The sequence below is a fragment of the Amblyraja radiata genome, chromosome 15 (genome assembly GCF_010909765.2).
Source record: "Amblyraja radiata isolate CabotCenter1 chromosome 15, sAmbRad1.1.pri, whole genome shotgun sequence".
Lineage (NCBI taxonomy): Eukaryota > Metazoa > Chordata > Chondrichthyes > Rajiformes > Rajidae > Amblyraja > Amblyraja radiata.
Window position 1 is genome coordinate 22,468,863 of NC_045970.1, and position 16,984 is coordinate 22,485,846.

At 42.2% G+C, this 16,984-nt stretch overlaps 1 protein-coding gene across 1 annotated transcript in view; it reads right to left on the reverse strand.

Annotated features, from left to right (window-relative positions):
* Positions 1 to 5,812: 5,812 nt before the first annotated feature.
* bub3 (BUB3 mitotic checkpoint protein) overlaps positions 5,813 to 16,984 on the reverse strand; it is a 48,780-nt gene continuing 37,608 nt past the window's right edge. The window contains exons 5-7 of the mRNA XM_033033763.1: positions 14,420 to 14,578; positions 12,019 to 12,196; positions 5,813 to 6,660 (exon numbers count right to left, since the gene is read on the reverse strand). Of these exons, the coding sequence (XP_032889654.1) occupies positions 6,440 to 6,660; positions 12,019 to 12,196; positions 14,420 to 14,578 (558 nt within the window). The 3' untranslated portion in view covers positions 5,813 to 6,439. The remainder of the gene's footprint in view (positions 6,661 to 12,018; positions 12,197 to 14,419; positions 14,579 to 16,984) is intronic.

A 16,984-nucleotide genomic window follows, 5' to 3' on the forward strand; every position in this document is an offset into this window, starting at 1 on the left:
TCAGAAAGAGCAAGACAACCATGGCTATAAAAAGGCGAGATTACTTATAGAACGTTTTGGTGATGAACAGAGGATTGCTAACGCTTACATGGAGAAGGCCCATGCTTGGAAAGGAATCAAGCCGGAAGATGGGGAGGCATTGAGTAATTATGCAATATTTCTGAGAAATTGTTGTAGCTCGATGCAAAATCTCGGCCACGTTGAGGAAATGAATCTTCCAAGTAATATTAGAATCATCTTGAGCAAGTTGCACAGAAGACTGAGAGAAAAGTGGAGAGATGAAGCAGGCAAAATTAGAGATGAAAGGAAGCAAGTAGCCAGGCTACCAGATATGGTGAAATTCTTTGACAGGGAGGTACGGAACATGTTAGAGCCACACCACGGGACTATTGAAGATTACAAACCGATTGCAACTAACAAAGGTTCGACCTTTAACAAAACTGTAGAAATATCTGAACCTAAGAGAAGTAGTTTTGCTATCACGACCATACCTGTGGAAAAGACAGACAGAAAGAAAGGAAATGTGTCTACTAGCAAGCAAATAGAATTTTGTTTGTTATGTGATGAAGTTGGTCACACCATAAGATGGTGTCGAAGGTTCAAGATGAAAGAATATGAAGACAAGTTGGATTTCTTGAAGAAGGGAATCGGTATTGGATGTTTGAAAAAAGGACATATGGTGAGAGACTGTAAGAGTCCTATAATTTGTTATGAGTGCAAGCAATATCATCCTGAATCACTTAATCCAGAAGAACAACCAGAGCATTGGGAAGAAGAAGAACTGGAACAAACGAATGATGAGCTACCAGAGCAAATAGAAGAAGATGAACCAGAGCAAACAGAACAGGACGAGAAGCCAACTACTAGTGGTGTTATCACCTCGCCTCAAATAACTGCTCATATTGTGGCCGGGGTTGAAGCTTGTAACTTTTCTATCATACCAGTACAGGTAAGGAATAGCAAGACGAATACAGTGTTGCAAACATATGCTTTTCTGGATCACAGAAGTTCAACGACCTTTTGCACAGAAAGCTTGGCGAGAAGACTGAATATCACAGGAGATGCGTTTCGAAGACACCCCCCCCGCCCCCCCTTAACCATGCTCTTCCATTTAGCGGCTAGGATATGAAAATCTGCTGCTAGTTACTGCCTGCCATTCGGAAAACGACCCGTTAATTCCTACTCTTTGTTTCCTGTCTATCAACCAGATATCTATCCATGTCAATACCCTACCCCCAATACCATGTGCTCTAATTTTGCACACTGATCTCTTGTGTGGGACCTTGTCAAAGGCTTTTTGAAACTCCAGATACATCATATCCACTAGCTCTCCCTTAGCCATTCTACTTGTTACATCCTCAGATTAGTCAAGCATGATTTCCCCTTCATAAATCCATGCTGACTTTGACTGATCCTGTCACTGGTTTCCAAATGCGTTGCTATAACAGTTTTAACAATCCGTTCAGGCATCTTCCTCACTACCGATGCAAGGCGAACTGTTCTATAATTTCCAATGAGAATATTGGAAAATGATCACCAGTGCATCCGCGATTTCTAGGGCCACCTCGAGTACTCTGGGATGCAGGCTATCAGCCCCTGGGGATTTATCTGCCTTCAGTCCCAACAGTTTACTCAACACCATTTCCTGACTAATGTGGATTCCCTTCAGTTCCTCCATCCCACTAGATCCTCAGTCCCCTAGTACTTCTAGGTTTTGTTAAGAACAATCACGTTTTCAACAATTTAAACTAAGTTTGTTTTGACTTCTCATGTGCTGCGAGTTACCATGTTCCATTGTTGGAGTCTTGCTCCGATCCCCAGCATCACAGTAAAGTTTTGCCAATTAGATCTATTCCTGATCATTCCTTCTCTCAAGATATGCTGCCTGTCCCGCCGAGTTACTCCAGCTTTTTGTGTCTATCTTCAATGCTTATATAGGATCCAAAAGCTTGCCGATTGTTTTAATTATTTTTATTATTTTATTCAACTTCATAGTTTCAAAATATCTCAATGTCAGATGTTAAAAAGCAAACTGAATAAAATGTCTGCCTCTTACCTGGGCCCATGAAATCTATTCCTGGTCAATGCTTATACAGGGTCCAAACGCTTGACGATGGTTTTTATTTTTTTTCATTATCATCTTCACTTTAATCGTTTCAAAATATCTTGGTACCAGATGTTTAAAAGCAAACTGTTTAAAATCAGTTTTTACCTGGCCTCTTAGCTGGGCTTACTCTCTGCTGGAGTTAGGTGAACAAATTATTCACATGATAGTTCCTCCACACCCAGCCTAAATAACTGTGGAGTTTAAGGGGAGCAAGCGCAGGAATGTAGTGTAATGTGGATGCGATGTGGAAGACATCCAGAACTTTGTGATTGTTGATAGTGGTAATGTTATACATTCTACCTAGTTTATTAACACTCTGTAATGTGCAACCAATATTGTTCAAACACACTAGTGTAGTATTAGTTATGGTATTAATATATACAATTAAATCTTATTTGCTATAGTGATTTATCATATAGCAGGATGTTGTATAATCATGTGTATATAAAAGATTTGCCACTGACAGAATGGGCTTTAGACTGGGATTGCAAGTAGTGCCAACTCATAAATCTAGATAATACTTTTAAACTAGACTGTGGGACCCGTTGGGTCTCATGTTCTCACGATAGGGCTGGTCCCCCAACGCAATATTCCACCTCACCTCCAATTCCAATATTGTTATCCAGTGGGGGTGGGGGGGGCTTTCTGGAGCGCTGGTATGGGTGTTGTGAGCCAAATGGATTGGTTTCCAGAGGGCTAGTATGCACTTTGTGGGCCAAATGGATTCTTGGCCTGGCAGCTCAGTCACTCAGGCCTGGTGGGCTGCCAGCTCAGTCACTCAGGCCTGGTGGGCTGGCAGCTCAGAAACTGCCAGAAATTTTGCCCAAAACAGGTGAGAGTAGGGGGAGAGGGTGGAGAATCAATTTTGGACATTTTTCATCTTTTTCTGCAGATCACAGCAATGAAGGAGGAAAGTCTATCCTGGCCTGGATCTCACAGGGAGCAAATGAAGGGAGAGAGAATAATACTGGGATGAGGTTTAAAGCTTGCGGGGGGAATATTTACTGATGGGTTGAAGGGACTCCTGGGCTAGTACAGGCCTGATGGGCTGAAGGGGCTCTTTATTATTTTTTTAAAGTGAAATCCCGGTGAAAGGCACTTTTTTTCTGGACTTTTCCTGGCCTGACACGGGCCTTTTGGGCCAAAATGCTCCTCTTGGCCCAATACGGGCATTTTGGGCAAAAGGGACTGGTTTCACGGCTAATAGGGGCCTTGTGGGTCGAAATTAGTGGTTTCAGGCAGGCCAAACAACTCATTTCATTTCCAATTGCATTGAAGTTTCCAGCACAGGGCAGGGCGAATAGCTCATTGCATTTTCATTTCACTTCCATTGCCATTGCACTTTCAAGCACAGGGCAGGCTCAAGCCAAACAGCTCATTGCATTTTCACTTCATTTCCATTGCCATTGCAGTTTCAAGCACAGGGCAGGCCCAAGCCAAACAGCTCATTGCATTTTCACTTCATTTCTATTGCCATTGCAGTTTCAGCACAGGGCAGGCCAAACAACATTTCATTTTCATTAAGGGCTAACAAATCATTTATTCAAGTACTTTGCATACTCAGTATTCTGTAGTTTCCCAGCTCAGAGAGTCGTGACCTCTCCCTCACCATCTTGCAGACAGAGCCACGCCCACACTTCCGGGTTTTATAGTCCTTCCCACCTCCCATCGGAAGGGGTGTGGCCTTCATGGCGGTGATTGACAGGATAGAGAATCTCAAAAAATTTTAAACACTAATAAGTCTTTTATTTTTAATTGATGGGAAAAATCCTCGGGGCCTGTGCAGCGGTGGAGGATACCGAGTAAGATGCCAAAAAATCTTAACCATATGTGGCAGCGTTTTTTCTAAAATCAAAGCACAGTGCAAACAGGAAGTGGACAAGATGAACCTTTTAATTATATAGATGTTACCAGGTGTCCAGAACCGCAGGCTCATTTTCTGTTGCCAGGTATTTCTATTACAGTAGGCCTGTGAAAGCAGTTTACTTTAATGGGTAACCGTTTTCACCTTGTTCCAAGTTGCTTAATAGAACAATTTTCTCACAGATTTATTGGATCAGAATAGTTTTGCAACATACACTTTTGGTGTAATTGAAAAACAGACCTTAGGGCACATATGCACAGGTGTATAGAAGGTTTAAGTTACAAGCAAAATTATTTTCATGCAATAAGTAAATAAATAAATACGATCTGGAATTCACTGTGTTAGAGTGGATGACTTCCAAAAGAAATTGGTGACCATGCAAAGGACAAACATTGCAAGAACTGAGAAATGGGGTAAACTGCATTGATCTTTCAAAAAGCTAATGAAAGCTCAATGACGCAAAGAGCTGACTCTTCTACTTGAATAAGATAATTTTTCTATCTAGACACATTGCAATTTAGCTCTGCTTCCTAACTCAGATAAGAACAATGGATTATAATTGGGTCATTGTAGAAATTACAAAGCAGTGGATGTTGGAAATAGCAAGAAATTGTTTGGATTATCAGTGAAGGCAAAACTATAATCTTCAAATGATTCTTCACTACTACAATTCGCGTCAGAATTTTGTGCAAGATTACTTGTCAGAAACAGAATCTTTCAAATATTATGTCACTGAATGCATAATGTAGCTGGTGTTTTGAAACTGATAAAATGCTGTAGGCCTACTATTATTAGTGAAGGCACATAAGTCACACCTATCCATTGGTGTTTAGATCAAGAAAATACAAGACAAAATGCTTAACTGCAGAGCTGAAGAAAGAGCCTGCTTATCTTAGCGACGGGAGTGAAATAGAAAGACACTTTGCAAGCTCAGGACATCTCAAGAGGCTTTACACTCAACACAGCACCATTGAATTGATGTTGAGGCAATTAACAATACACACACAAAAATCCCACAATCAGCAGAGATAACAGTCTTTTTTTCTTATCCCAACTAACTCCTTATGCTGTGCAACTAGTCATTGTCATGATTGCACCTATTGTAGATTTAAGAACATAATAATGGAGTATGCCAGTCCATCAAGCCTGCCCCACACCACTGGAAGGATTTTAGTACGGCTTTTGTACTCATGGTAGGCTGATTCAGAAGATTAAGATGCATGGGATCCACAGTGACTTGGTCATACGGAGTCCGAATTGACTAACTCATACAAGACAGAGGGTTATGGAGAAAGGGTGGTATTGTGGCTGAAAGTCTGTGACCAGTGGAGTTCCACAGGGATCTATGCTGGGACCTCTGTAATGTATCAAAACGACATGGACAAATGTAGATAAATGCCTGAAGAAAGTTCCTGACCATCAGAACCTTTTTCCAAGAGTTAAAATGTCAAAGACTAGCTTTAAGGTGAGGAGCAAAGTTTATAGATGTGCTTTGGGTGCCTGGAATCTGCCAACTGTGGTGGTTAGTTGAGGCAGAAATGGTAATGGGATTCAAGAGCCTTTTAGTTGGGCACATGGATATGCAGGGATTGTAGGTATATGGATAATGTGCAGTTTAGTTTAACTTGGGATCATGTTCGGCAGGGAAATAGGAGACGTAAAGGCCTGTGTTCATCAAGATCATGGTTGATCTTCCACTTCAGGGACATTTTGTAAGATTACAAACCCCGATTCCCCCAATGGTTTTGTTTTATATATACACACACATATCCTCATCTGTGTCAGCTGATATCATGTAAAAATCAGCACTTAACAGCAAGTAATACAGTTCTCTCCCAAAGTTAGTTATATTTTATATAAATGCCTTTATTGAATTTTAAACAAAGTTGAAAAGTGAACTTTAACAGAATTGTAAACTTACATCAGTTACATAAACAGTTTTATTTACAGACAATGGTTATAAACTGCAGATTATGGTAGATAAAAGATTGTCATCTTTTCAACCCTTTCCCACAAAAATTCAGATTGAAATTCTGGTGAACTTTTAGCTAGACCCAGAATCCACATATCTGAGCAGTTAAAATATTCCATACATTTTTAATTGCTCTTTATGACAATGATCACTGCTGAAAGGTTGCAGATCTCAATGTAGAAATCTTTCATAATTGAACAATGTTACACTGTAAAATGCAACATATAATGTAAAAGAGCAAATGTTTGTTGATTCATGCAGTATTGCACAAAAAAGACACATTTGACATGCTGTCTGAGAAAACAAGTGGGCACATTTTTATCAATATGACGTCTATCATCCAAAGGATATTGAAAGCTTGGGAGAACAAGATAAAATCAATACTAGCTCTGCTAGCAACTGTTATCTACTCAACATCAATTTCATTCGTGAAATTAGAAAAATTAATAAATGTTTGAACAAATGGTTGAAAGATAATAGCCAGCTGAGGAGAAACTCACTTGGGCTTTGTTTCCGCATCTGTCACTTGCCGAATATAGATACTGTCTTCAGGGTGTTCTATTTCACCTTTTTCATACATGTATGATGATGCTATTGCAATAGCAGAGCCGTCGTTACTGAAGGCAAGTGATGCAATACTGGTTGGGTAACGGTGGAACTGACACAATCTTTTCTTATTGAAAGGATCCCAGATATTCACAAATCCATCAGAGCCACCTATATTTTAAAAAAAATTACTGGAATTTACTACTACATTCTTTGCCCTTAAAATACAGCTTTAAATATTGTCTTAATTTGATAGTCACCATGAAGGGACATTTTTCAATACATTTAAACGGACTATATATTATAAAAAAATGAACTCCAGCTATCCATCATTTAAAATGTAGTCTTATCTTAAATCAATTCAGTTATCTATTATATATTAAAACTGTGTGTGTGTGTGTGTGTCAGTCAGATTCGGCCATTGATTCCCTGCTACGCCAGCACTCCGTCATTAAACTCCGTCATTTTTTTTATGTGTTGCTAGCTCATTCACTTTGACATTCAATTTTACACTCCTCAAAACATTTTTTCTTTTTATGTACCCATTTTTTAATAAAATCCACCCCCCCCCCCCCCCCCCCCCCTCCCCCGCTCACTCATTTTGTCGCCTCCTGCTGGCCAGCGACCATAACGGCTGCTGACACCCGCATCTCCTCCAAAAACGCCGCCATTTTCCCTGCCGCTGGTGCCCGGCCCTGTCACGCTGTCTCAAGCCAAACATCGCATCTTCAACCGCTGCTTTTCCAGCAGCGGGGGAACAGCCAGCGCGACAGAGCCGGTGTCTCACAAGTGCCGAGGATGCGAGGCCTCACACTCTCTAACCAGCTGGAGTGGGGGCCAAACCCGGGCTTTGGGATGGGGCCGTGACCGGGGCCAAAAAGAAGCCGGCCCACGCCCGCCAGCAGTCTCTCTGTCTCTGCCCTCTCTGCCCCTCTCTCTGCCATCACACTATCCCCCCTCCCCCCCCAGAAAACAGACCTTCATGGTCAGGTCAACACCTCTGCAACTGGGAATTGGAAATGGTGCCAAACCGGTGACTCTGTATACCAGAGGTCTCCAAACGATTCCTCTGTCTTCTCTCTGTCTCTCCCCTCTCTCTCTCCATCGGCCGGCCCTCTGCTGCATTTGATCGTTCACTCCGCTCGCACCGGCATGGTTGCCCACTCAATAGACACCGCAAATCAGAAACCTCCGCTCCAAAAGGCAGGACTCAGTGCCTCTCTCTGTGTGCCTCCGTGTCCCCACGCCCGCCCGCTCCAACCCTCCCCATTGTTCAAATTGCGCAGAAATAACCAAAGATCCCATAGCGGCTAAGCGGCTATAGGATCTTTGGAGAGAACAAGCGTTTACAGCCCGCGGCTCGACTCATGCACGCCCGCCCGCTCCAACCCCCCCCCCCTCACCTTTCTCCCCCATCCTCTCCCCCCCCCCCCCTTCTCTCCATCGGCCTGCCCTCTGCTGATTTTCACCAGCAGCAGCAGGCGGGCCCTGTTCTCGCTCTCCCTTTCTCTCTCTCTCTCTCTCTCTCTCTCCCCGGCACACTGAGCAGATTATTGCGTTCAATAACCAGCCCTCACCTCTGACGACGCGCACCCCCCTCTCAAATTCTCCCCACTCCCTCTCCCCATCCGCTCCCTCTCCTCCCTTCCTCTCCCCCTCCTCCCACCCTTCCTCTCCTCCTCACCATCCCTTCCCCTCTCTCTCCACCCACTCCCCCTCTGCACCTCTCTCCCCCTTACCCCTCTCCCCCTCCCTCCCCATTCTTCACCCGTTTCTCCCCTCTCTCCACCCCCCTCCCCATTCTTCCCTCCCCTCTCCCTACCCCCTATCTCCACCTCCCTCCCCATTCTTCCCCCCTTTCTCCCCTCTCCTCCCACCCTTCCTCTCCCCCACACCCCCCCTCCTCTCTCCTCTCTCCCCACCCACTCCCTCTGCACCTCTCCCCCCCCCCTCCCCCCCCACACCTCTCTCCCCCTTCCTGCCCTCCCCGCTCTCCTCCTATTCCCCACCCCTCCCTCTCCACACAACACAATACAATTTATTTGTCACTTGAACCTCATAGAAATGTTGTTTCTGCAAGAAAAAAAGACACAAGACACAACACAATTTACACAGACATCCATCACAGCGCATCTCCTCCTCGCTGTGATGGAAGGCAAAAAAACTTATCTCTCCCCTGCACTCCCCATTTCCCTCCCGATGTCAGAGTCAAAGCCCCCGGCGGGCGATGGCAATTCCGGCTGATGCAAGGCCCTGCTCCGGGTCTTGTTGTTGGAGCCCCCGGCGGGCGCTAGCAAAGTCCCGCAGCCGTTGAAGCCGCGCCGGGCGGTGATGTAAGGCCCCGCTCCAGGCACTCCTCGACTCGGGCGGGTGAAGTCGCCGTTGCGGAAGCCCTGAAAAGCGGTCTCCCAGCAGGGACCCGCGGGCTCCCGGTGTCACTAACCACCGGACCTGCGGTAAGCCTCCGAATCCCCGGGGTTGGGTCGCAGCAGCGTGCCACCACCGCTCCACCCGCTCCGAACTTGGCCAGCTCTACGATGGTGTGTAGGTCAGCAGGCTCCGCGACTGGAGCCCCAGGTCGTTCCGGTTGGAGGCCGCTCCACGTTGCTCAGCCCCAACGACAACGGAGACCCGACAGGGAAAAGGTCAGGTTCTCCGTGCAGGGGAAAGGTTTTAAAAGTTTCCCCCCCACCCCCCGTCCACACACACATACCCCATCAAAAAAAAATAAAAACTACATTAAAACGGGACAAAAAATAACAAAAAGACAGACGGACTGCAGAGGCCGCTGTGATGTGAGTCGCGCCTCCCCCACCCTGCTCACCTCTCCCTCTCCAATCTCTCCTTTCCTCCTCCCCTCTTCTCTCCCCACCCCGTCTCCCTCTCCCCCGCATGTGTGTTTGGGGTGTGGTTAGTGCGAGTGTGATGCCGCAGCCCCCCCCCCCCCCCACACACACAAACGCGCGTTGGGGAAACAGACCCAACGGGTCTGCACTTGGTCTAGTAACATTTAAAATACATTTGGGCATGTACATGGATAGAAAATTTGGCAAATGGGATTAGCTTAGATGGTGCATCTTGATCGGCATAGACAAGTTGGGAGTCAAAGGATCTGTTTTTGTGCTGTACGACTCTAAACAAAAGGTGTTACCGACAGTAACAGCGGTTGAATACAAGAGATTAAAAACTCCAGCTTGCAAAGACTAAAAATGTCACACCCTTGCAGTTCACTTTTCAATGTAAACTAAGCACCTGCAGCATTTTGACTATTGAATGGCAGAGCAGATTTATTTCTGCTCTGATTTTCTATTTCTAAAATATATATTTCTAGGAATATAAATTGCTATCAACTACGATCTCCTTCTGTAGTATATAGTCTTTAGATCGGGGATAAAAAGCCTTAAAATAAGCTTCTTAAATAGATAATGGCAATACAGCAGACATCACCAAGGCCTTGTATATTAATGATTTAGACAAGGGAATTAAATGTTACATCCAAGTTTGCAGATGATACAAATCTGGGTGGCAGTGTGAGCCTGCAGGTGACTTGGATAGGTTGAGTGAATGGGCAGTTGCTGTATAATGTGGATAAATGTGAAGTTATCCATGTTGGTGGCAAGAACAAGGCAGATATGTGAATGGTGTCAGATTAGGAAAAGGGGAGGTGCAACGAGACCTGGATGTCCTTGTACATCAATCACTGAAAGTAAGCATGCAGGTACAGCAGGCAGTGAAGAAAGCAAATGGCATGCTGGCCTTCATAGCGAGAAGATTTAAGTTTGGAACAAGGATGACCTACTGCAGTTGTACAGGGCCCTGGTGAGACCACACCAGGATTATTGTGTGCATTTTGGTCTCCTTGCTATTGAGAGAGTGCAGCATAGGTTCACCAGGTTAATTCCCAGGATGGCAGGCCTGACATGTGATGAAAGAATGGGTTGATTGGGTTTGTATTCACTGGAATTTAGAAGGATGAGTGGATCTTATAGAAACATATAAATTTAAGGGATTGGACAGTCTAGATGCAGGAAAAATGTTCCCCATGTTGTGAGAGTCCAGAACCAGGGGGGTCACATTTTAAGAATAAAGGGTAGGTCATTTAGGACTGAGATTAAGAAAAACCTTTTCATCCAGAGAGTTGTAAATCTGTGGAATTCTCTGCCATAGAAGGCAGTGGAGGCTAAATCACTGGACGTTTTCAAGAGAGAGTTAGATTTAGCTCTTAGGGCTAAAGGAATCAAGGGATATGGGGGAAAAGCAGGCACAGATTTTAGATGATCAGCCATGATCATATTGAGTGATTGTGCGGGCTCAAAAGGCCGAATGGCCTACTCCTGCACCTATTTTCTATGTTTTAAATCAATTTGTTTACCATTGATTACTAAATTGTGCCAAAAAAAAGGCAGCATTACTGGTTTGATTTAATGTAAGATTTTGCTCTGGCATTATTAAAGGTGATTTAGTGCATGGATCTAAATTGAATCATTAACCATTATAAATAACTGAAAAATTAAAAACTGCCATTTTCTGGTTACATTACTGAAGTCAGTTAAGAAAATAAATAATTCAAAAGTTTTTAAACATGCCTAATGTCCTTGAAGCACAAACAGCTTCATTGCACATTTCTATTCCTTGCTCACTCTGAAACTTTATTTTTCTTTCTTTCCCAGTTCTGAAGGCCCTTCAAATTGAAATATGAATTGTTTTTCTTCACACAGCTGCTGCCTGGCCTGCTGAATGTCTCCAGCACTTACTGATTTTATTTCAGATTTCCAGCACCTGCAGTTAGCATTTTCATTTTTTATTCTCTGGCTTCCAAAAACAAAACTCAAATCTCTAATTTATCTTATTTCCAGGCTTCCAGAGATTGAGGAACTTTCAAAATACACTATCACAGCTGTTTCAGGCAGCTCAAATACCCATTTAAGATTGGCTGTGTTTTCTGGCGCAGCAAGTTAGCGGCTCTCAATTGTGCAAACGTGCTGCCAATGGTTAGATTGTTTACATTTTACATCTTGGAGTTAAAATGTTTCCAAATAACTTTAAACAGGCATAATTTCCAAAACATTATAAAATACAAGTCTGGGTTATTGTAATTAATAACAAAATGGAACACATGTGGTGATTTGGCATGTCAGATATCCTTTGGACAACAAATACAAAAAACTGGTAACCATTCTGTCACTTGAAACTGTTAGCTGGTATTTGAAGAAAGCAAAGCAAACATATGGTGGTAAGTAAACATGCAAGTTACAACTTTTCCAGTTTACAAGTTAAATCAATTCTGCCATGAATCCTTTTAACAAAAAGAGAAACTAGCGGGGGAGTCAAGGAAAAAAAAGAATCAGACCCGGACAAATAAAAGCCTGCATATAAAATACTCATGTATTGAGATTTTACTGGTATATAGTTAACTGCATGCTTTTTTTAACCAAGCCCAATCAATCAAAAACTCAAGTCTTGGGGCCAAAATAATAGAACACATTTTATCAACATTCATTAATACAGCAATATTTATATATATCTTACCTGTAGCAAATGTATTGTGGATACTGTGGAATGAAATGGCATTGACGGGATAGATTTGTTCAAGGTTGTTCTCTTTCAATCGATGACATTTAAAAGCATATTTTTTCTTCTGTACTTCTGGGTTAGGATCAAGGTACTCCACTGCAACTCTTCCTTCAATTGAACTAAGAACATAGCCCTAATAAGGAGAAAATAAAAGAAAATTCATAAATTACACATTACAATATATGAATTTAAAACTCATTAATCAAAAGCTGATTCTCCCAATGCCTTATAATTTCAAGAAAAAGCAAGAGATGTTATTCATAATGTAATTCGCCTGTAACTGTACTTACCTTACTCTGAAAAAAGAAATGTTGGAAAAATCAGGGAATAGACTATACCCAGAAAGTGCAAGTAAGTAGAGAAAACCTGCTGCATTTTGAGCTTGAATCTTTGTTCACTTTCACGCACACATCTGTTAAGTACCTCTCCTCCTACTATTTGGTGCCCTATACCACATTTAAAAAGGTATATTGGATCATGGAATCATCTACAACATTGATTTAGGTAGACCTAGAATTCCACTCTGCTGCTTAGTCATGAAACAATGCATATATTTATACAAATATCTAAATCTCAAATTCTAACATTTAGCGCAATAAAAATTCAATTGGCTTTCACAATTACATTTGCTCATGTTTTCTATTAGAACGGTTAAACTGAGCCATCACTTGGTAGTTTTTCTGATTTAACCATCACGATAGCTTTCCTTCTAATACAAATTGTGGGAATAAAGTCGCATAGGGATGTCACCAGATTGTCAATTGGCAACATTTAGCCTAGTAGCATTTAAATTTAAAACTATTTAAAAATTATCCTACATGTTCCGCCCAAATACATGCTGATGAAACATTATTTAAGAACAAATTAAGACTTGCTATGATATCTTTTTTTGAAAAAAAGAGAAGCTGATGGTGTCAAAACTGGAGCAGCAGGTAGTGGGCCAATCACCTCAATAAACCACTATCACTTTCCAAGCAATAGAACTAGAAATATTACCACTCTGAAAATTAATAACATGAAATGGAAGGTGATCTATTAATGGAGATCACAAATACACTGGAATTCATTTGGAAGAATCTATTGAAAAATAATTAAGAGTAACAGTTGATCTTTTATAAGATGCAGGAGGATGATGAGATAGCTATAGGAAAAGTAAATTACATCTTTAGTGTAGGTAGTAAAATGCTAGACTGCACAAAACGTATTTTGCATATGAAAATTATTTCTAGCGCTGGTTCCCTCTCTGGGATTGTTTACTTTGAATGAAAGGAGACTTGATGAGATATTTAACTTAAGTGTACAAAATAATGAGAAACTTGAAGGCAAATAATGAGGATCTATTTTAGTTAGCAAAAGCATCTGTAACTGAGGGACACCGATCAAAATTGATTTGTAGGAGTACAGGAGTTGAGAAAAAAAATGTCACTTAAGAGATGGAAATCTGGAAGTCACTCACTTGACTGATTGGAATCAGAGATCATCCCATTTAAAATGTAACCGAAAGAGCACCTGAGCTGGTGTAACCTACAGATTAATCAACTGAGGGCCAACAAGAGTGAAAAACGCCTTAAAGTGGCAAAGATAGAGATGAATGGCTTCCTCTTGTGCTATTTTCTGCATGGTAAGATCCCATGGTTAAAGAACCAGTTAAGGATGCATTAATTAGCAGAGCGACGCAGATAAAGAAAATGAGTCTCTTGGAGCTTGCTTGATTTATTTAGCATAGTTTGCTTGGGCTAGGTTCTAGCCAGGTAATAGCACATTAAGGGAATCTGGAGTAGCTTAGGTAGTTATACAAGCTGCTGGGTACACTGATTTTAAATGGCTCAAAGGGCAGCACAGCACAGTGGTCGAGCTGCGGCCTACAATGCCAGACATCCGGGTTAGGTCCCGGCAGGTTTGTATGTTCTCCATGTGACTGTGGGTTTTCTCCGGGTGCTCTGGTTTCTTCCCATACTCCAAAGCCATTCAGGTTTGTAGGTTAAATGTGTAGGAAGGAACTGCAGATGCTGGTTTAAACCAAAGATAGACACCCATTCCTTCTCTCCAAAGATGCTGCCTGAGCCGCTGAGTTACTCTAGCTTTTTGCACGTCTCGGGTTTGTAGGTTAACTGGCTTCGATAAAATTGTAAATAGTCCAGTGTTTAGGATAGCTAGTGTATGGGGTGGTCGCCAGTCAGCACGGACTAGGTGGGCAGAAAGGCCTGTTTCTGCACTGAATCTCTAAAGTATGTCAAGTTTCTCATTCTTTAAGAATGTTTCAGATGTTAAGTATTCAGTGTACATTCAACTATAATATTACAGACCAATTAAGTTAAACTCAAACAAGTATAGATGGCACTGTTATGAATATTACCTGTTTATTTGGAAATGCTTTAATGCAGCGGGTCTGATACTTCAGACTAGATTCTCTCCTCTGCTGAACATAGCCCATGTTCCTCAAGTCCCACACCAATACACGACGGCTAGCTGTTCCAACAATTAGACGATCGCCAGACACAGAAAGTGTGTACACCTAAAATACAGGGGATGGGGATGGGGAAGAGGCAAAGAAGCTCAATAGTCATCCTTTCAAATTACTATGTGCAACAAACATCAATTATGCTTTCACATTTTATGCTGGGTAAATACAAGCACCCACCACACAAACTACTGAAATCAGCCTATGAGGAAGTCTAGAAGCAAGTTGTAGATTAATGCCCCAAGGCCAAGGAGTTTGGATACAAGCTTATTCAGCATTAAGATATTGAAGGCCGAGATGCAATTAATGAATAGCATCCTGATAGAGATGTTCTTATTGCCAAGGTGATCCTTATGTAGTATATTTTCCATTACTGGTTGCATTTTATGATTTCAAGTGGGAGCAGGTTCACAACACAAGGGAGTCACTTTAATGATAATATTTATAGTGCAATTTCCTGGAGATTAGACAATAAACAATAGGTGCAGGAGTAGGCCATTCAGCCCTTCAAGCCAGCACCGCCATTCAATGTGATCATGGCTGATCATCCACAATCAGTACCCCATTCCTGCCTTCTCCCCATATCCCCAGACTCCACTATCGTTAAGAGCCCTATCTAGCTCTCTTGAAAGTATCCAGAGAACCTTCCACAAATTTGGAGAGCAAAACTGCACACAATACTCCAGGTTTGGTCTCACTAGGGTCCAGTACAACTGCAGAAGGACCTCTTTGCTCCTATACTCAACTCCTCTTGCTACGAAGGCCAACATGCCATTTGCTTTCTTCACTGCCTGCTTCCTTACTTTCATTGGCTGATGAACAAAGACCTCCAGATCCCATTGTACTTCCCCCTTTTCCCCAACTTGACACCATTTAGATAATAATCTTCATTCCTGTTTTTGCAGAACTGTTAATATTGCAGAACTGTTTTCCTTAATGACCCTTAACTTTACATTTCTCCTGGAAGATTGCATAGTTGATAGGACAGTTGCATTTTGGGCCTCATGACAAGCCGTTAGCTTGACAAGCCAGATGATCTGCTCCTATCCAGAAATGTTATACATCTGTACAGTCAGACACAAGATCCTGCAATTTAGAGGGATATCTGCCATCAGATTGCAGAAAAAACACACAAGGTAGTATATCGGTTCTCCAGAGGGAACCATAGCACTTTCTCAGCAAATACAGTGCCCTCCATAATGTTTGGGACAAAGACCCATCATTTTTTTATTTGCCTCAGCACTCCACAATTTGAGATTTGTAATAGAAAAAAAAAAATCACATGTGGTTAAAGTGCATATTGTCAGATTTTATTAAAGGGTATTTTTATACATTTTGGTTTCACCATGTAGGAATTACAGCTGTGGTCCCCCCATTTCAGGGCACCATAATTTTTGGGACACATGGCTTCACAGGTATTTGTAATTGCTCAGGCGTGTTTAATTGCCTCCTGAATGCAGGTATAACAGAGCTCTCAGCACCTCGTCTTTCCATCACCTTTGGAAACTTTTATTGCTGTTTATCACCATGAGGACCAAAGTTGTGCCAATGAAAGTCAAAGAAGCCATTATGAGACTGAGAACCAAGAATAAAACTGTTAAGATACATCAGCCAAACCTTAGGCTAATAAAAATCATCTGTTTGGATCATCATTAATAAAGAGAGCACTGGTGAGCTTACTAATCGCAAAGGGACTGGCAGGTCAAGGAAGACCTCCACAGCTGATGACAGAAGAATCTCTCTATAATGAAGAAAAATCCACAAACACCTGTCCGACAGATCAGAAACACACTTCAGGAGTTAGGTGTGGATTTGTCACTGACCACCGTCCGCAGAAGACTTCATGAACAGAAATATAGAGGCTGCACGGCAAGATGCAAACCATTGGTTAGCCGCAAAAATAGGATGGCCCTGTTACAGTTTGCCAAGAAGTACTTAAAAGAGCAAACACAGTTCTGGAAAAAGGTCTTGTGGACAGATGAGACGAAGATTAACTTATATCAGAGTGATGGCACGAGCAAAGTATGAAGAAGAGAAGGAACTGCCCAAGATCCAAAGCATACCACCTCATCTGTGAAACAGTGGTGGGGATGTTATGGCCTGGGCATATATGGCTGCTGAAAGTACTGGCTCACTTATTTCATTGATACAATTGCTGATGGTAGTAGCATAATGAATTCTGAAGTGTATAGACATCTTATCTGCTCAAGTTCAAACAAATGCCTCAAAACACATTGGTCAGCAGTTCATTCTACAGCAAGACAATGATCCAAAACATACTGCTAAAGCCACAAAGGAGTTTTTCAAAGCTAAAATATGGTAAATTCTTGAGTGGCCAAGTCAATCACCCGATCTGAACCCAATTAAGCATTCCTTTTATATGCGAAAGAGAAAACTGAAGGGGACTAGCCCCCAAAACAAGCATAAGCTAAAGATGGCTGCAATACAGGCCTGGAAGAG